General features: G+C 39.8%; 1 protein-coding gene across 3 annotated transcripts; it reads right to left on the bottom strand.

The window, feature by feature from the left end:
• Nucleotides 1-846: 846 nt before the first annotated feature.
• Nucleotides 847-19,334, bottom strand: EBAG9 (estrogen receptor binding site associated antigen 9). 3 transcript variants are annotated; one of them, XM_082299785.1, is made up of 7 exons: nt 19,195-19,334; nt 12,212-12,309; nt 8,786-8,864; nt 8,422-8,580; nt 6,394-6,501; nt 5,273-5,364; nt 847-1,378 (listed from the first exon to the last, which is right to left on the bottom strand). In XM_082299785.1, the coding sequence occupies exons 2-7, from the start codon at nt 12,292-12,294 to the stop codon at nt 1,258-1,260; spliced, it is 642 nt and encodes a 213-aa protein (XP_082155911.1). In that variant the 5' UTR covers nt 12,295-12,309; nt 19,195-19,334; the 3' UTR covers nt 847-1,257. The 3 variants fall into 3 exon arrangements, with proteins under 3 accessions (XP_082155911.1, XP_082155912.1, XP_082155913.1); XM_082299786.1 differs by lacking the exon at nt 19,195-19,334 and adding an exon at nt 13,230-13,379; XM_082299787.1 differs by lacking the exon at nt 19,195-19,334 and having other exon boundaries at nt 8,786-8,910.
• Between the last annotated feature and the right edge of the window lie 1,790 nt (nt 19,335-21,124).

Genomic DNA, 21,124 nt, shown 5'->3' with positions numbered 1-21,124 from the left:
GCTGTCCCCCTTGACGCACAGGGAACAAGTCTCATGTGCGAAATGTGCTGAGGTCACTCATCTGTCATAAGGGAAGAAATCCATACAACCCATGAATTGAGGGATAATAGCATCCACAAAACAGAAGCTGGAACAGGCATCACTGAAGCACTGGGCTGGACACAGGAAGCACACAGACCCTGCACCTCCCATACACCTCTTTCCAGCAGACCTTAAACTTCTCTTCTTCACTAAAGCACAGCTGCCTTCTACTGCACATTTACCATTCACACTGCACCAGGGGAATTACAGTGTAAATACATACAGTAAGTGTACCAAAAATGCAGTTTGAAAAGTGCTTGTAACTGAACTGAGAATTGCCACACTAGCTTTATTAACAGGAAGACACGATTTTTTTTCCCTCAATTACACTAACTATGCAACAAGTATAAGGTATGAGGATTCCTATCTGTAAGAAGAATTTCTGCTAGAAATACAAATTTACCAATACAAGTAAGTGATTAAAATGCTCCCTTACATCTGCAAGGTCAGCCTTTGTAGGAAAGGTGCACCACTCTTGTGTAGTGATGCCACTGCTGGTAGTCACTGCAGTGTCACATGTAAATGGGAGCACAGGAGGCTGGAAGTGGCAAAGTGACAAGAAATCCACTTTCAATGTTCAGCTGTAACTTGTGTTCTACTGTTGCATAACCTACCAGGAGCATATCTTGAGTTGCAGGTCATCCATAACCAGTTATTTTCTTCTACATAGGTCAATATGATCTCCCATGGAAAACTCTCAAGTGTTTACAAATACTTTGATAAAAGAGCAAAAGCAGACATTCTTTATCAGGCAGGAGGCAAAGGTTTCTTTAAAACTGTTTAATTACATGTTTCAGGTAAGCACAGACAATACAGGTAGATTTCCCACCACTCAATATTTACATTCTTTTCTCTAGGCTTGAGCTGTTCCTTAAGAGTGTTTTTCAATCACCATCCTTGTCAATCACTTTTGCTGCAAAGAAGGGTGCTGGGAAAGAACTATTGCAGGAAACATTCCATCAAGGCATGATTTTCTGTGGGGCTTTTCTCCTTTAAGAACTACGTCCTAGTAGTTCAAGATATTTTGGGAAAATCCTGGCTTCCAAGATGACCTGAAGAATGCATTGAAACCAAGCAGTGTGTTGAAGTCCTATAAATAGTTAAATCAATACCAATACATATGTTGTAGAGCTGAAATTCTCTTTCCACTGGCACTGCCATTGCTGCCTGGTTTTGTTAGGACAGTTTTACACCAATTTTGTTTTGTTCCTTTTTCATTAGCCTTTGTGCCTCTTTCTCCATTTTCTTTCGCTGTTGTTCTGCTGCTCTTTTTTCCCTTTCTGCTATCTTCTGTTGTCTGTAATTAAAGAAAACATGAACTACTAAATAACAGACATTCAATTTTCAGCATGGTCATACCTTAAGGTTCTGTCAATGCACAGATTATTATAATTTATAAAAAAAGAGCTTCAGTCAACTGTCATTCTCAGAACACTCATTCTTTCACTGTGCTGAAGTCCTTTTTTCAGATTAATCCAGAACTGTAGAATATTCTGAGTTGGAACCCACAAGGATCATCGAAGTCCAACTCCTGGCCTGCACAAGGCCATCCCCATGAATCACACCATGTGCCTGAGAGGGTTGTTCAAATACTTTTGTCAGGCTTGGTGCTGTGACCTCTTCCCTGGGGAGCCTGTTCCAGTCATCAACCACCCTCTGGGTGAAGAGCCTTTTTACAACATCCAACCTAATCCAATCTAGTTTTAGTCAATAATATTTGTTCAATTATTTTGCAGTTTTAAAGCCACTAGCTTCTCAAAGATTCAGAGTAAGTGAATCAGTGAGAGTATAGGACAGTTATAAGGCCTAGAGCAAAAACTAAAAGTCTATCTAATGCATTCAGCAGCAGCTCAAAAGTTTTGGCATTTTTGGTGGTTTGGGGGTTTTTTTTTGAGATTGTCACCCATTATTGTACATTCCAGCTGATAGCTGACAGAGCTGTCAGTCTAGCAATATGCAGAGTAATAATATTTGCCACATTACAGTAGCAGATTTTTGTATTTCCCACATATCTGAACTGATGCAAAAGAGAAGAAGTGCTATGCACACCAGCCAATATGTAGAGGCAGTAGAGTTTCAAAAAGCCACATGGTGTTAATGCTGCTGTTCATGTGCAATTCTGAAGTGAGGGATCATGGCAGCTGCCTTTCTTTCCCTGGGATGACCCACAGGACACAGAGCTCCTGTGCACGGCAGCGGTTCTGCACCCTCTATGGGCCAAGAACCTGCATTCAGTTCTGCCCAGAGACAGATCTTCACCTCATCTCAGACACAGCAACTGGCCAACAAATAATACAAACAAGTAGCTGCTATAAACTAAAAACATGTGAGCTCAACTGCTTCCACTGGGAAAAAAACTTCGTTGGTAATATGAAGTCTGAAGTTGCAGATAGGTATCTAAAATTTGCAGAAGAAACGAAGTGCCAACTAACTCAAGTTAACTGAAAATCCAGTTTATCATCCACTACACCAATTCATCCCTGACTGGAAAATTTCAGTGCATCCCAGCCCAGAAGCTGCCAGAGAATGGGGAAAAAAGAGACTACAGGAACTTCTCAGGCTCTGAGAGCCTACTCCTCAGCATTGTCTTTCTGCATACCTTGATTCCAGGGAGCATTTGACTTACTGTATGTGCTCATTTCAACTGTTATGTTTACACATCAACTCACCGGAGACGCCACAGGATAGTCTTCACTGCTATTCAGCAGGACACAGCCCATTTTTGCATGGCTGATCAGCACTCCATTACTACACAAAAATTATTCTGGTCTTACTGAGTACCAACAGGTACCAGACACAGCAGGTTAAGGGTGACCCTTACTTTTTCTGCATACTCATTTCATTCTCCAAAAGCACCACTGGAATATAGTCAGCATTAGCACTCTGGAACGTTGGGGGACTCTGTCCTCTATTTGGCAGTCTGAAATGTTATAAATGTTTCTTTCAAGTGTTACCCTTATGCATTAAGTCACCAGAGAGGCCACAGGATCTGCAGATCATTTTGCAGACCAAGATGCAGACTTCTGGCATTAAGAAGAGACTCCATACCACTTCCTTACTACAGACTGTTGAAAACAGAGCCAGGCCTGTACAGTACTATATTTAAGTTTTATGTTAAATGTCAGATGTTAAAGACACCACTGATGTCTACTGCAAGAGAAACTAAACTCAGAAGGTATTTTCTATCAATCTTGCTAAAAATCAGCCAATACTTCACTCGTTTACAGACAAACATTGTCAATTCTGTATCATGAATAAAACAAAGGTTTTACTTTACCCAGCTGCAATACAGCTTAGACAATGACCAACTGTATTGAGGTAGCCAGCCATAGCTGGCCAAGTGGTAAGTCACAGAGACAGCTGGAGTTCTGATCACGTTCTATCTACTGGAAATATTTACATACACATCCCTTCTATAATAACTACAGTTTGATTCTTTTTACTGAGACCAAAAAGAAATCCTATGTAAATTAACCTTTTTAGTTGAACCCTTTCAATACTAGAGATGAAAGGCTGAAATCTTTAGGATAGGTTCAACCAAATAACATGACACTTTAAAAAATTAAGCTTTTGGGAAACCCCACTGCTATCACCATATAAGAGATCTCTCTTCCTAAGTATTCTAGAGCATGAACCTGACAGATGGCAGACAATATACCTTTGACCATCCTGGAAATATCTACTACATAGATTTTACACTCCAAGAATAAACTGGCACAGACATACACCAGACAATTTTTAGCAGCTAATTTGTATATGACAAATCCCTGATTCAGAGAGCTTGAGTACTACTTTTGATAGTCCTAAAAACATCTGTAATAGAATGTAGCATGGGTTAAGTAAAGTAGAATGCAGCCTCTGCAGTTAGCAAAAGTAGCTATTTCATTTCTCAGTTAAAAAAAATAAATCAGTATTTTCACTGCCTTTCATTTCAGTCTCAGCAGACTGCACTTGAGCTATTAGAGATCTTACTGAGCCTATTTATATTCTTTACAGGAAAAAGTACTATCCTTGGAACAAAAACAGTCCAAAAGCACATCATTCATATCAGGAAGCTTGTATTTTGGTACAAGACCTGAAACAGTAATGATGTTAAAAAAAAAAAGACAAGGTATTGACCAGAATGTACACATTCAGATACCTGATTAAGTTTACAAAAATATTTGCATTACAACCCTATTCTCACATGTTAAGCTGCTGCAGAACACGACACAGAGATAATCAATTGAGTCAATTCTAATTATGATTAGCGCATTGAAAATGGCTGGTAACTTTCCTCGTCTTATTACACAGATTGAAAAAGTAAATTTTTCAAAACACTAAAATAAATAGTTGATAAAATACTTTTTTTCAAAAACACCTATTTTCCTTAGAATGATTTTTTAATGCATCATGTCTTTACTTCATCTTATCACTATTTAACCACAAAAGCCATGTACTTGTGATTTAATGAGTAGAATTAGAACAGCTTAGGAAGCTAAAGCTATCTGAGGCTGGTTACTGGATGATGTAGCAAGCAATAAAGTCTGGCAAAACTGTAAGTCACAACCAGTTCAAATCATTGTGTATGATTAATTTAAACTCAATTTGCATCTCTTTACCTTCCATACTCCTTAAAGGAAATGAAAGTAAAAAAGAACACAAACTGAACAGAAGAAGTATTCACACTAACTTTGTGCAAGACTTTGATTTTACATTCAGCCTTATCAGCTAGTTTAGTTAAGTTAGCAAGAAAAGCTTAGCTCCTACAGGGATTCCAAGCATATACTTACCACTTCACCTTCTATCCTGAACTATTTTTACCTTAAGCACATGATTATGAAACTTTTTATAAGGACATCAAGAGGTATTTTACTTCATCAAGCTGAAACATGATCTGAACACAATAAATTGTTGGGATTGGTGGGGCTTTGTTGGGGTAGGGGTTTTTTAGCACCCACATGTGTGTGTTAATGTGTTGTTTCAATGTTCCAGTGATCTTCAGATTTCCCCTACTATCTCATCTACTAAATTAATTAGATCCAAAATGTCTTCTGCTGAGTACCAGTTACACAGAGATTAGATGCATAAAAATAATTTGTCTTAAGAGGCATTTAACAATTCTTGGCACTTACCAGAAAGGGGTCAGATAAACAAAAGTTACTCTTTTACATGTAAAACCTTTACATAGTGTTATATTAATTTCAATTACCTAAGAACTTCTTCTGCCTGCCAAGCAGCATCTTCCTCTTCTTCCCAGGCATTAGTATTTTCTTGCCAAGTATCCAGGTCTCCCAGTTCAGGCTGAAACAAAAGAGAAGTTCTAAGCACATAGAAAAATTAGATAAAACATTGGTGTGTGACTGCCAGAGTGGCTCCTGGATGACAGTAAAGTTTCCTTAACATTTATTTTTAACCTATTTATTTTTAACTTTAATGCTTCAGACTTTCAGAAATATTTCAGGTATTGCAGTGCTTCTCATCCTATTGTCTATGCTGTTTTCCCTGCTCTAATACTGAGTTTTTTCAGTTGTCAAAGGTTTTTTTGAAGAAAGGCAGGAAGGAAGTAGTGGAGTGCATTTTTAGCAAGAGGAACATAAATTGTGCAGATTATATGAGTAGGCAATGTAAAAGATATCTGGAGGTTGCATGGACAAACCAGTATGTACATCCACATGTTTTTATGTCCAGTATCAGTCGAGTGACACTTTTACTCACTGAAAGTCCTTTCCTGAACTATTTTCATTACAAACAGTACAAGGAGGTGGTATGACCATTCTATACTGCTTCCTGCCTGCACCCTTTTGTGCACAATGTTAATCAAATGAGAAGCACTGTTAAAGAAGGCAAAGGGCAAGGGAGGGAGAGTATCTCCTGCTAACTGGGAGGCTGTTAGGTCATCAGGCAATTTTTTCAAAGGCTAAGGAGCAAAAATTAGGAGACTGTTACATTACAATCCCTACAGAAAGGAAGGGAAAAGCAGAAGGTTAAACATAGGTCCAAGATAATAAAGCAAAGGTAACTCAGAGGCTTTCAAAAAAGCCTTCTACTCTTTTGTTAGTAACTTACTGTGTAAAATCCAAAACGTATAGTTCATTGTTTTAGCAGATTTGCAAGCATGTAAGTACATGGAAGCTTCTTACCTTTTTATCACTGGTCGGTCAAGTTTCTCAGCAGAACATATTGGACTACTTCATTCTTCACTCAATTTTAAAACAATTTAAATTATTCCACAACTATTCCCCGCAATGCAGACCTTAGGCAGACTATTCCTTCCCCTACAGAACATCATTTAACTGACAAGTACAAGATCAATATTTAGAGCATACTTACAGATTGGTGAATAAAAGGAATATCTTGTGTAGCTGCTAATCTGCTAGAGAATCCTGTGTTTCCCTCTGGAATCCCAAAATTTAAAGGCTCTCGTTTTTTAATAACTATCTGAAAATATTCAAAAAAAGGAACAAAAAGTGGTAAATCAAAGCACTGCACAGATTCCTTGGTGATCATGTATCTCTGTGCCTGTGAAGGTTCAGCCACACAACACCTCACTGTGCCTCAAACCTGGTCAGGTTCTGAAAGCTGCACAGCCAAATGAACTGATAAGTGAAAGATGCTAAATGCAAAAGACAAGAACTCCTCCTGCCCCCACTATCTTTTTCTTTAGTTGCATGGAAACCTGTGACTATATCAAGACAGAGAATGGGCACAAAGGATCATAGATCAAATAGCCACATCTCCCAGTACTCATAAAAGCTACCAACTCCTTGGAGAAATCCTGCTTCTGTGACAGGTCACTTCAAGGTACTACTTTTGAGGACAGTGCTGTCTGCACAGTTCTACTGCACTGTAATGCCAGCTCTCTCAGCTACTCCAATAGTGCATCTGTGCAGTTTCAATAGCTGCAAATTCTCTAGTAACATCAACTAGTAAAGCTCTGTACTGGTTTGGCTGAAAAATGGTGCTTTTCCCAAAACAGTTGCCAAGATCACGTATCCCTCATTTGTCTTGACCTCAAGTCACGAACTTTGTTTAGCCTACTTTGAGTCTCTGCTGCTTCCCAATGAGGCAGATCCACAGCTCCACTGCCTGTACAAACGCTAGCATCAATCCAAGAAAGGAAACAGGACTAGACAATCTTACTGAGCAATGACAGCCTCTGTTATTTGACTGAGGTTCTGTTTCCAAATAGATGAGTATAGATGAGTGGCAACACAAATAGACTCTGCCTCAAATCTCAGGGTTTTATCGAGACATGCAGTAGAAATACAAATTCATCATGAATGGGGTTAACTGGGACAAGTTAACAGAGATGTTCTTTACAGTGCCTGCATTCATCCCTAGAGATACATTTAAACTAAATCCAGCATACAGCACTCAAACAGCATGGACTCTTCCCATGTTTTGTTCTGAACCTGAAACTCATTCTGTTGGGCAAAAAATGTCAAGAGATATAAAGGAGAAATCTACCTCTCCCTAGTCCTCTTCTGTCCCTCAGATTTTGGGAAATCAAAATCCTTAGAAGAATTTAGTCCACAGGATATTGCAGATCTTGAATGTACAGAAAGCTGACACCAGTATCACCTCCAGTTCATAGGACCACAGGAAGAATCAGTTTGGAAGGGGCCTCAGAAGGTTTGTAAACCAACCTTCTCCTGAAAGCTCTGAGGCTGATGAAAGTACTTTGGGCTTATCCACTTGGGGCTTAAAAAACTTCCAGAGATGGAGGCTGCACAACTTCTCTGGTAAACTGTTCCAGTACTTGTGAGGTTTTCCAATTGGCTCAAAGGCCTGTAAGTACCCAGCTGGAAGATTTACACATAAAAACAAAACCTGCAATCACCAGATTTTAATCAGCATTTATTTAGAATGTTGATGCTCCTGATGCTCCCTTCTGTCTTGTCTCCATAGTAAAAATGGATATTTGAAGAACAAGCTATTTTGAAATACCAGTTCCCTAATTCCAGCCTCCCCAATATAACTTGGTGAAACAAATAATCATTGTTTTCTGAAACAGCAGGGCTGCTCCTTCAGACTTCAGTAGAGCAAGACGTGGAATGTCTTTGTTCAAATAAGGATATGAACACAAGTGACTAGAGGGTTCTCACATTATACTTTCCAGAACTTCTAGACTATGAAACTATTCATAAGTTTCTAATAACATGAAGATTAAAGATGTGAACATATGATGACATCATATTTGTTAAGATCTCAAAGATCTTAACATTGAACATGTTAAACTATACACCAGCATCTATTCTCATTTACCAACAACACCTTCTATAAGTTGCCAATTTACTTATAGCCTATTTTAAAGCAAGGAAAACCCTCCATAAGTACAGTTGAAAGTGGAATACTTACTTTTTGAGTTTTTCTTATAGTTGGTGTCATATCTTTGAAATAATCAGGTTCCATTTGTTCCAAAGAATTTTGCTGAGCAGCCACATTACCATTGCCACCTTCAATCTTCACACTTGTAGGTGCATCTTCATCCCATGAAGACCAGTCTTCTACTTCAGGCTGAATATGAGTATATGGTATAAGTTAATATTAATTATGTGCAGGTAAAAACTTGTCTTTTTATATCTTGCTAAGATATATACCTAATACTATATAGCATATATAATAGTATTATATCTTTCTTGGATATATACCAATCCAATATTGTAGGACTTGTATAATCACCCTGTTAAGGGATTAAGTTACCTACCACTTTAACAATTACCTGTTTAGGAACAGATGAATAATCCACTGTGGTTGGCAAAGTTATTTGGTCTCCACTTAACTTTCGCCCTCTTCCAGACCTGAAAGAAAAATGTAGGATTCCTCCAAGCTCTGAAAACATGAGCACTAAGTTTAAAAAAAACAAAAAAGGAAGTCTGAGAACAGCACTACTGAAAATAGTCATGGCTAAAACATTTAGTGCTTCAATTACCTTTGTGTTAATTATTGTCAGTAATAAGTCTGCTAGGCAAAGGAATTTCATCATGAACTTAAAGTGGTGCTCACAAGAATTTCAAAGTGCAATTTACTTCTCTAATTGCAGGGAAATAGAGGAGAAATAATTCTAAGAAATATGAAAATGGACTAACTCACTTGCATAATTCAGTTACAATTTTTAGATTGTCAGTGCTTATGAAGCAAGCGCTAGCGATCTACATTTGTCAAAGAACCATTTCTACTGTAAAATGAGAAATTTTTCTATTTGTCTTAAATTTTAAGCTGTGTCTAACAAAGCTTTCTGAGCTGCTTGACTTGAAAGCCCCTCTAAAGCTCTTTTTCCTTCAAAGTCTAAACAGGGGTAGTACAAGATTATGCAAGTCAACAGCTTTTGTTCAAGTCATGCTTCTACTTAAAGAATACTGTTTCAATGTATTTCAGCAACTATATAAAATAATTTTAATTGAAAACAACACTAATGCACTAATTGCAAATAAACCACCTAGATATTTACTTCATGACAGTGTCCAAAGATCAGAATAATAATTAAAATATTCTTAGCTGACATGCACTGCATTTTAACACCTTACAACACAACAGAACGCAACTCAGGCTCACACTTAAGTTTTCCCCAAAGAACGTAAGCTCCTACAGCAAAGCAGTCATGTAATTGACTTTATGTAGCTTAGAAAATTTAAGGGTTTTTTCTTACTACTGATGAGAATAAAACTGGGAAACTTCAATTTCTAGTTTCTATCCATTAGGTTTAGTATTAGAGAACATACTATCAACTCTGACTAGTTGAATTGCTTTTAATATCACCTCTGCTGTATGCTGGTGAGTGACTTGATGTATTTTTTCTACTTTAGGCCAAAAATATTCCTCCTTAGGAAAGGTCAGGCGTTATCATCAAATTTTTAAGTTTTATATAATTAACTCTAGTCCCTTTACAAACTGTTCATTTAAGTTGAAAAGCAACAGAGCTTAGGGGTAAAGGAAGGTGAAAACACTGTTCCCTCAAACACATTAGAGACTTCCAGTTGACAAGATTTACTTCACACCTCTGAAGGAAACTGAAGCTTGGAGACATCCTCCTTCAGACCTGTACAACATACACATCTTTAATACTATTTACAGTTAATACTATTCTAAGCCATCTCTTATGCACTTAGTTTCTCTAGTTATATGATCTAGAAGACTCTAGCAAGTGGCTTGTAACAAACACTCATGATGTCAAAATGGTTACCCTAAGAAGGCTGAAGGTAGAAGGAAAGAGCTTTTGTCATACAACATCAGAAAGAATGTGGTACCCAGAGCAGCACTGAGGAAGGCTACGTATCTCCACTTCTTCTAGCAAGGGAACAAGATGCTTATAAAACAGCTGCTCCACAGCCATCATTAGATACTGACCACTGCTCTGAATGCCAAATGCCTCAAGAATTCTTTGGTTTGTTTCTCCCTACTAATAAGCAGCATCCAGATTTCTCAGTTGGATAACTAGAGATTTTAAATGGAAGGAAGTGTCATCTCTTTTTATACTTACACCTTTTATTTCCTGAAAACTGGATTCAAGCAGGCTGCCGTTTATCAAGAAAATATTTAACTAAAGAAAGAACTAGTACTGTATGTAACCTCTGTGCTGCCTAGAAAGTTTCACAATCTCAACAGACACTGGTTCAAATGAAAACCTAATGTTAGCCATGTAATCTAAGTACTAGCTCATATCCATTGAATTAAAATGCATGTTTAATTAAATCACATTTGCTGGTTATTAAACATAGTTATATGCAGGGGTGCATTACAGGAAAACAAAATTTATCAAGCTACACTTTGCAGCTGACAGTAAACAGAAGAAACATCTGTAGTTAGTGGTCTGAATTATTTTGATCCAGTGACTTGTGAAAGATTTTAAATTTTCATTTCTTCAACTAACTGTTCTTCACCAAAGAAAGGGTCTTCTACTTTTTGTACTCTGAAGCAGTTTCTCAGTTGTTCATTTCAAGATTACAGTTCATTTAGAAGTTGGAAAAAAGGATGAAAATACTGTCACTACACTTACAAAACAATTATCTGCTCATAAAAAAATACCTTTACACTTAGAGAAATGAAGCATCAACATAATATAAAAATTAACATCAACCAGTGTTTTGACTTCCTTCAGAAACTGAACAGCAAGTATTCTTAATTTAATTTGGAATTCAAATCACAGAACTAAGGCTGACACCTATATAATTGTATACAGCATTAAATTTACCAACAAGTCAAGAGCTTCCTCTTATTCTTGGAATACATAAAAGCGAAGAGGAAATAAACAGTTATTTTGTGTCTACCACAAATTCTGCATGTGCTTTAAACTCACTGGCAAAGTAGTTGTCATACACAAAAGGAGAATACAATGCTCTAGACTGCTTTTTGTTCACATAAACAACATGCTGCAAAAGTGGCAGGAAGCACCATAGTTCAGATGACAGCACAGTGCCAAGAAGATTCTGCCTCAGGTACCCTGCTAATGTATTACTGAACTCTCTTACTCCACAACATTAAAGTCTTGAGGGTTTTTAGACTGCTTCCAAGTACTACGCTGCAGCACTCATGAGTCTACAACTCAAAAGAAAACCACATTTAACTTAAAAAAATGCAAAAAAGAAGACATTATTCATCATTAAAAAGAAAAAAAAAAGTGGTTCCCTTGAACTTTAATCACCGTCCTCCAAACTTTTGAAGGAATTTTCAATAGGCAGAAGAATCTAAAGTCTCAGGCAACTGTTTTTTGACAAACAGGATGAGAATTGCTTACATTTATAATGAAAGCCTACTGACTGATGACAGAGTGGATGCTCCCATTAACTGAATCTCTTAAAACATGAAGTATCACTTGCCAAGTACTTTTCGAAAATGTGCAGCACAGCTTTTCAAGTTTGACATGGCCATTTTAAAACCCTGTCAATAGCTGTTTACAAAACCTTATTCGGCTACCATACAATAAAATACACTCACAAATACACTACACAGACTTTTGGCACTCTGAACAAATATGCAAATTAAAGAATGAATTTGATTTAGTTTTCATCTGTCTTGATTGTTTTTCAATTAGTAAAATCAGAACTGTTTAAAGTGGTGGGTGGGTGCTGGGAGAAGAAAAGAAGTGCAAGAACCTGTAATTGAAAAACTAAAAAAGAAAAGGTAACCAAGTTAAATAAGACACGTTTACCTGCATATTAACTTTTTAATGAAAGAAAGCACTGCTGCCAGGCAAGTACAGACTTTAAAGAGTCGAAACTGTGTTATGGCCATGGTGAGAAACCCTTCCTGCAAAAGAAAAAAGTGAGATGCAGAGGATTATACATCTTTATACAGTACTTAAAGCCAATTATCTCAGCTGGTGCTAAGCAAGGAGCATTCCGTGAAACTATATTAATGCAAGTAAAGAGAGCAGGTACCTGGAGCAAAGATGCTACCTGCCAACTATCAGGATATTTTACTGATGCAAATAATACAAGTATCTAATATACATGGCCTTTAAAGAAACAGCACAAAATCACAGCTGAAGTCACAGTTAAAGACACTCTTAAAGGGGAAGCACAGGCAACTGTTTGCAGTGCGTGTGCAGCCGGTCTGTTTCAGACACTACCAGTGGCACTGGACACTGGCAGTGCAAAACAGAACAATCATCAGAGAGAAGCTCTTGCTTGCTTGAGCATGTCTTGCATATACAAATTATAGATGTATTCAGTAAGTGAAACCCCAAAATTGGTCGTTTAAATTTACCTTCCATTTTGATGGAAATGTACGATGAGAACAAATATTGCTTATTTTAGAACTAGTCTCACTGAAAAATTATCATCAAAGAAAGACTATTCATCCTGTGTGCACTATTGCACCAGCTAACCCACAGAGCTATTGATATTTCTGTGCCTGACTGGATCATGACAGCAAACACAGCCAAGAAAAAATTCATCTTTGGCTGAAGCCACTCCTGTTTGTAGCTATTTTTTCAGTTGACAATTTGATAATCTAGAGAATTTATACTCATCATATCACATCATTCCAACACACCACCTTGAACAGCTACAGACTGACTCAGAATAATCTGCTGGAATTCAAGGATCCTTTGTCTCTTCTACAGGTGAACATTTCGGAGCAAAGACTAAGAGGTTAGGCTTCACAAATAGCTTTCATTATATACATCTACACTTGTAACAACATTTTCTGTTGCAAGTTTAACATACCTCCTGGTGAGAAGAGAAGGCAGCCCTGTGACATTTTCCTCAGGCCATGAGTATTCCATGGAAGGACAGCTTGATTTCAAATATGCTATGGCATTTAAATCACTTTTTATATTCCAGGCTTTAAGTTAGGAAGAGTCAGGAAGGTGGATCATTAGGTAGGCTGCTCCAATACTGTCCTGAGGATTTTATTAAAAAGGTACATAATGGGATTCGTGAGCTTCACGGAGCATAGATTTATTTTTATTGGTGCTCATTTGTTAGATAATGTAACTACTATTAAACACTGGAATTATATACTACTGGAAATATTGTTTCACATATTGTCCAGAACAGGAATTTCTGTTATTGAAAAATCATACAGGGGCTATTAAACAAATGAGCCCTTTAACTGCAAAATGGAAGGCTTAAGTCAACAGCAACCACCAAATTACAGACTGTGCTACCGAGCTGTAGCTCAGGAGAAAGGCCTCCTAAGACACGTATCACCTCTACTTCAACATTTGTGTTATCTTAGTTCATTTCATGGGAGACTTAAAAATGTAGAGGACTTTATACAAGGTTGGATTGGCTCTTTATCTAACAGAAATAGAAAGCAGTCAGTTCCCACAAAGAAGCAAGAACAGACATTGTCTGACATGTTTAGCTTTTAGTTTAACAGACTGGACCATCAATTCATATTATGCTCAAGCACTTCCTTACCTTCGAGAATGAACAATGTTGACCATATCTAGATGACAGAAGAATGCATCAGTCAAGAATTTGATGATTCGGAAATAATGAAAGTTAGTGAAAGAAAAGTGAATAGTAATTAGATGGAAAGTTCTCTATCCTAAAGGTAGAAATTACTGCAAACTAACACTGAATTGGTGAAAAAAAATGCTATTTTTAGGAGAGGCAGCTAGAAGTTATCTAGGGGATAGCTGGGATGTGAGGCATGAAGAGCACATGACCTGCTGAAGTGATTATAAAAATACATTGTTTCTGAAAAGAAGCTTGTTTAGAAGCTCACTCCACCCTACCAGGTTGGGGGCAGGAGGGAAGGAGCAGAACAGTACTCAATATTAGTGAGAGTAAAGCTCTTTTCCCTTGTTCAGGCTGTCTAACTGCTACACTGGACAGTACAGACAGATCCTAATTTTAAAAAACTCCTAACTATTGACTGAGAAGGTTTTAGGAAGCCACCAAAAACCTTATGATTTATGCCTAAAGTCAAGGAATTAGGAAGATTACTAAATGCAAAACTAAAACCAGAACAATGTTCAAGTGTGTCAGTTACAAATACATATATATGTGTACATATAAATGAGCCCAGTTTTCCACTCATCTCCATTTTTTCATATATCAAATCGTATACTGTACTGAGTTCTCAATATAAACAACTGAAAAAAAACAGAATCCACAAGGATGCTGGCTTGCAGAGTCAGTAGACTTGTGAAGCCCACTGCTGACAAGAATTAACCACCAGAAGTTAATCCATTTGCCAGGTCATTCCCATACATGAATGACTACACTTCCAGAATCTCCCGTGTGCACATCTGGCAGAGTTCAATAGCTATCACCATTCCCCATGACAATCAGGTAACTTGCACCTCTCCACTTTCCTTGTGGAGATTTTCCAAGCAATGATTTCAGAGTTAAAACGAGACATATGGCCACTTAACATATTAATGTTAGAGCTGCATTTCATTTCAGCTGAGCTAGAATTAGGTCCTTCAAAGGCTGGACTTGATGACCTTGGAGGTCTTTTCCAACCTTAGTGACTCTATGGTTTAAGACAGTAAGTACTGTTTTGCCCACCTCTTCTCTGAGCACTGATTGCAGTCTTCCCCATTAAGCTCTATACACTATGAACTGTCAGATGCACAACCAGAGATTTGTCAACAATATGCTATCAGCCAGCCATACTAGTGTTAGCAATCATTCATCTTTAAAAAGAACTTTTCTCAGTGTACCTAGGCTATTTATGATATGAAGCAGTATATCTATATTCATTTTAGCAATATGCTACAAGCTGTTTAAACACAATCTTGAACCAATTATTGTCTCAAGGTAAGGACAAGTCAAGCATTTTCCCCTTTGTCTGAAACAGCACTTGAAACATGTGCATCATTGCTCTAAGAACAGCACTACCTGAAAAGTTAAAGGTTTGCTAAAGGTTTTGAGTTTTGTTTGGTGCCTTTTGGGGTTAGGTTCTTTTGCATTTGGGAGTTTTTTTAAGTTAATTAAAGTTCTCAAGCTAAACCATTTCATATTCTAAAGTAGTTGTATAAATACAGATGTACACAGAACCCTAATTTAGGCCACAACATTCTGTCTTTCTTTTCTTAAGCCTTTCCTTGATACGCAATCCCAAAAGGAACTACAACTGTATCAGCAGTCAATTATAACACAGGATGACAGAGACATAATACAAAGTTGCAGTGCTACATCAAGAATCCTAGAACATTTCTTAACAGATAGAGGCAAATGTGAAACAATGGAATAAAATCCAGGAAATCTGGCAAGAGTTGTCTGCCAGCCTGATACATCCTTCAGCGTATCACACCTCATGCCTTAGCTTCCCTTTTATAAAATGGGATAGGGATTTTCTTCTCCCACTACTGAAACTGTTTCTAATGCATTATATTTATCAGACTTTGTGTCAAATGAACTTCCGTTTTAACGGACATAAACAAGGAAATAAGTCAAGACATGAATCCTAATCAATTTAATACTCATGGTCAACTCAACAACTTCGTAACAGACACCAAATTTAGCTGGAATTTGATTTGTGCATCTCATACTGCCTTCCATTGGTAAAAAGTCCTAACAGGTGTTCACATGGAATATGAGCACAGAAAGGACTAAAGGACAGCAGCCACGAGATGTTAAACACTTCAGAGCCAAGTCAGAAGAATGAGGCAACTTAAACATTTTAGGGACCCCTAAAGTAAATAGAATGAAGGGAGGGAAAGTTCAGAGATTTATTGAACATTTTTACATTTTTTACAGCTTGCAACAGTGGCCTCATTAGAACTCCTGGCAGCTCTGACTTCACTGACAGTAGCCAGTGTAGTCCACCCTCAGACGGACTGGTTAGTCAACTGTGGTGCAATAAGCAAGACTCTCACTGTTTATCGTTGAATGATAACCACACTGGCACCTGGAGAAACACTTCCTCTTTCAGATCTAACTGTACACGCAAATACCACTTAAACAGGATTTCTACAGACAGAGACAACCCTAAAATAAAGTCTCTTTGGGGCACTAAAATTATTTTAGAAACTTCTTTTCTCTCAGTGAACTCATCTTTAATGTCAGTGAAAAAGATGCAATAAGGTCATTATAGAGCACCCATCCTGCTCTCCTCTGATCCTCTACAACGCCAACTGATTTGTACTGTGCAGCTTTCTTTAGATATCATCATCTTTGAAATGCAATTTCCACCTTGTATTGCCAGTGTCTTGTGAATTGATTACATTTTCTTTCACATCAGCTCACTTGTGACTCTGGAATGTAAACAGGAACACACCTTGGAATCAGTGATTTTAGCCCATATTGAACACAGCTAGATAAATAACCAGATGATGATGCCTAAAATAACTTGTCTGAAACTGAAAGGCTCCCCTCCAATCTACATAAGGAGACACAAAAAAAGCTTCACCTTCCTAAAGCAAAACAAGTTCATTTCCTACTACAGAAGATTAACACAGCCTTGAGTGTTTACACTTGTCAGCACCAAAACTCCATACTGGTGCAGTGGTGTTTTTGTGTTGTCACCAGAACAGCTGATAAAAACCTAGCAAGGTTTCAGTGGTAAGGATAGAATTTCTTAAAAGTTTATTTTGTATGAAGATTTACGTAAGTAGAACGGCCACATCAACCTAAAGATGAGCAAGTAGGTTTATAGGGAGATGGAATTTTATGAAGATTAGTAGATAGATAAAAAACCTGTTTTCAAGCACACAAATCCTCCTCCAAATCATGTATGTTACAAGATGTATAGATACTCTGTATTTTTAAAAAGGCAATGTAATGATTCAACAGCTTTCAATCGTGTACTGAAAGACACAACCAGCACTTCCCGCATTTCAAAGACAGCAACCATGACTCTGTAGCCTCATGAGAGGATCCACTGCCCTCCTCCTGGTTGGTTTGGTTGGTTTCTTGGTTTTTTCATCACTTTACAAAGAAACGTAATATTGGGAACATTTGTGTATGGAGGGAAAAAATCTTACCTGTCTTGACCACTGAGTTTGATAAATAGACACATTAAGTGGCAGCATGACTGAACCCTAAAGCTATGCTATTATGGCATTAGTGAGAGAAGCTGAATCAAAAGGGAAGATTAGGAGGCATATCCTCTATCTAATTGTAGGTAAGTGGTTGTGGGATGTTTGTAAAGGTACTGTAGTTTCAACACTGATGTTCCAACTTTCAGTGCAAATACCCTAACTATGCGGTTAAAGTAGCTGGGACAGAAGAAAGTTCCCTCACACAAATCATAGGCAGAGTAAAGACACCCAAGACACTCAAATCCAGAAAGAGATACTATCAAAAGCTGCAGAAGATACCAAAATACAGAATGTTTGTCGCTCCAACTAAAGGCAGCAAAAATTGGTGACTGCTGGCAATTCTTGAGTTATTTCTAGAATGATATACAATGTACGGAGTTTCAACTCTTTTTTAAAACATGTTACTCCCACAGCCATAAACTTTCTATAGTAATACCACCACATCTCACCCCTTCCTCTCCAAGAAACTGAATATAGCTCCAGCCATACTAATGTGAACTCCTGAAGCTTTCTGTTCTGAATTAGAAAAAAAAAATCTACTCTTCAAGCAATATTAATTAAAACAGAAAGTTTATGTCCACTGCCTGATCAGTTATTCTTTGACAATTCCTTACCTGTTGCCACTGTCTTCTGAAAACCAGCATGAGGAACACTGAAGTAATGCAATCTTGTAAGACTACACTGTAACTTCATTCACCTTTGCAACAAGCCTTTTACGTAATGCACTAATTCATGTAACAACTCACTTCATAAAACTGAAGTTCTCAGACATAAAACTGGAGTTTAAGAGACCCCAGTTCTGTTCCAGTCCTTATTTGCCATCCTGGACCCAAATTTTCTGTAACTACATGGAATGCCACAGACAACAAATTTCCACACTCATTGTTACCACCGAAAAATCATCTTGCAATGCCTGTCTTGACAAGAACCAGCTATTTACAAACAATGCACACTGCAGGAGGGCCTAAAGAAATCTCTACACTGCACATCTATATTTCCACATAGCTATAATGCAGCAAGCTATGCAATTTTTCATTAGATAGGCAACTCAGGCACTTACTCTGTGAATTCATGATCAAAAACCAGTGCCCTACCAGCCATGGTACTACCGACCAGCCAAGGCTTAAATATTACTAGAGACGGCATCGAGGCCAGATGGCAGCACTTAATTTTTCTGTGAGCTGTTAGAGATTCTTAAGGCTTTAAAAGTGTGCTAAGAAACCGTCACACTACGTATTATGAAATTTGCCGCTCAGGGTGAACAGTAGGTAACCCCAAGCAATGCTATCCCATGACCAGCCCGACAGGACGTGTGCCCTCACCCTTTGCCACAGGGCGCCAAGCCCCCAGACCCCAAACACTGCCTATCTACTGGTCGGCCACTTCATGTTCTTCCCAGCCCATGAGATGCCCGCCTCTTCGCCCCGCAAGGGGCCCGGACCAGCCGGGCAGAGGCCGCGGGCCTGGCGCTCCCGGCCGGCCGAGCAGCCCCGCCGCTGGGCGAGGCCCGGGGGGTGGCGGCCCCAGCGCGGCGGGGCAGGGGCGCCCCGAGCACGGAGCGGGGCGGGGGCGCCGACTCGGGAGAACCGCGCGGGAGGCTCTGCCCGGGAGGGAAGGCGCCGATGCCGGGCCCCTGCCCAGCAAGGCGGAAGCGGCACCCGGCAGCGCAGCAACCGGCCCTCCCCGCTCACCTGCCCCGGGGGGGAGGCCTCGCCGGGGGTCGCGGGGCTCCAGGGGCCGAGGCGGCCGCTCCCGCAGCCTCCGGCCGCCCCTCATCCAGAGCCAGGCGCGCGCCGCTCCACCACCGCCTCGCGCGCCGCCATCTCAGCCCCGTCACGCGGGAGACGCGCCCGCCCCTTCCGGCCGCACCGCCTCCCGCCCCGGCCCGCCCCGCTCGGGCCGCGGGCACACGGGGCCCTCCGGGGCCTGGGGCAGCGGCTGCGCGGGGCTGCGCGGGGCTGCCCGGGGCTGCGCGGGGCTGCCCGCGGCCGCCCGCGGCCCGCCCCGCGGCCCGCCCCGCCCGCGCCCTGCGCCCTCCCCCGCCCGCCTTCCTCCCGCGCCCACAGTGGCTGGAGGGGTCTGAGCCGGCTCTTTGGCCCTCCGGGGAACTTCGAGAAAACGGCGTTGGACTTTAACCGTGCCGGGTTGCTGCACACGTGGCAGTAAAGGTGTTCCTCTGTGGTCGGCAGGATGCTGAGCTGTAAATTTGGATGTTACTAAAAAACAGACGTTGCTGAAGTTTCTTCTAACAGGTGCAGCCCGTGTCCCACTCTGTTCACTGAGTGCTTGTCCATTTTAATAGCTGGTTAAGTGATGTTAAGGTTAATGTAAGGCATTACAGAGCTGTGTGTAAACCTCCCGTTGTGTTACACTCGGTAGGTGAAGTAAAGGAATATTTTGTCCCTTTCTCCCAGGGAAATCTGGTCAGTTCTAGAACAGTGCTAATACAGCACTCCTTTCAACTCCAAGCTGTAGCACTCCGTTCTTTGTGTGCTCTTTAAATATCTTCCTATAAAGACTTCCTGTTCTGCCACTGGATTTACTCAGCTGCTGTGTTCCATAGGTGTGTTGGGCAGTGAGGAGATGGAGATGGATGATAGGAGGATGGCTCTTGTGAGGAGGCACTGGTATCAGATAAATTTCCTTCATTTCCCTTTTCCATGTCCCGACAGACCCCATGACAGCATTTCCACAACTCTTCATCAGGAAGCAGGCTCCAAAGGGTCAAGGAGCCAAATATGATAAAGTTGGCCATGGGGCAAGGACCCTGTCAGCAGGACATGAGCAGGGTGGTCTGGAGGCAGCGCAGAGTCCAGACTACCAGGCAGGTTTCTGGTGATGAGGCAGATCTGAGGACAAGCCAGTGAGTCTGCACTGGTCCAAGATCAGTAGAGTCCATAGCAAATCGGGACACGGTTGTGGCCAGGCTTAAGGGCGTCACTCCTATGATGTTGCTGAAGTGGGGATTGACACCCTTATGCCTGCAGAACCCACCTTCAATAAGAGAAACTCATATGCAATGCTGGTTTTAATGTTTTAAAACCATTTCAAAAACATTTGTGTAGCAGAGGTACACCTTTCAGTATAACTTTCTATCTGAAGCAGAAACTGGAAAATAGTCTTCATCTGCATTCACACAGAAAAGCAAAACTGCAAGCATGACACACTGGGAAAAGTCAGGTTATGAAGATAGCCAGTTACATTTCTTTTGAGAACACATTCAGGTTTTGGCATTACAGTGTATGTACTCAGCAGGGAATATGCCACGGTGAGAAGGAAGCATTTTAATATATGCATATAAAACACCTACACTTAATACAAAAACTGCCAGAGAGGCTCACCCACACTATCCTCCTAAATGCACAACAGACCTGCGTTGACTGTTGCATTAATGAAGAAATGCTGGAAATTGGCTGACCACTGATGGAAAATAACTGTCTTCTCTAAAAACATTATTATGCAGTTTCAAAATTAGTACTAATATAAACATATCTTAATTTCTAAAAGCAGTGTTCACAGAGATAAGTACTTCTTTGTTCAAAAATGTCATTAGCCCTCAGCTCTGAAGTTTTAAACTTGGATTCCTTTGGCTCAGTTAATTTTCCTCAAGAGATCTCCGGA

The sequence above is a fragment of the Coloeus monedula genome, assembly GCF_965178545.1.
Source record: "Coloeus monedula genome assembly, chromosome: 1".
NCBI lineage: Eukaryota > Metazoa > Chordata > Aves > Passeriformes > Corvidae > Coloeus > Coloeus monedula.
Note: the sequence above shows the minus strand (reverse complement) of the source record. Positions and strands in the feature narration are given on the sequence as shown.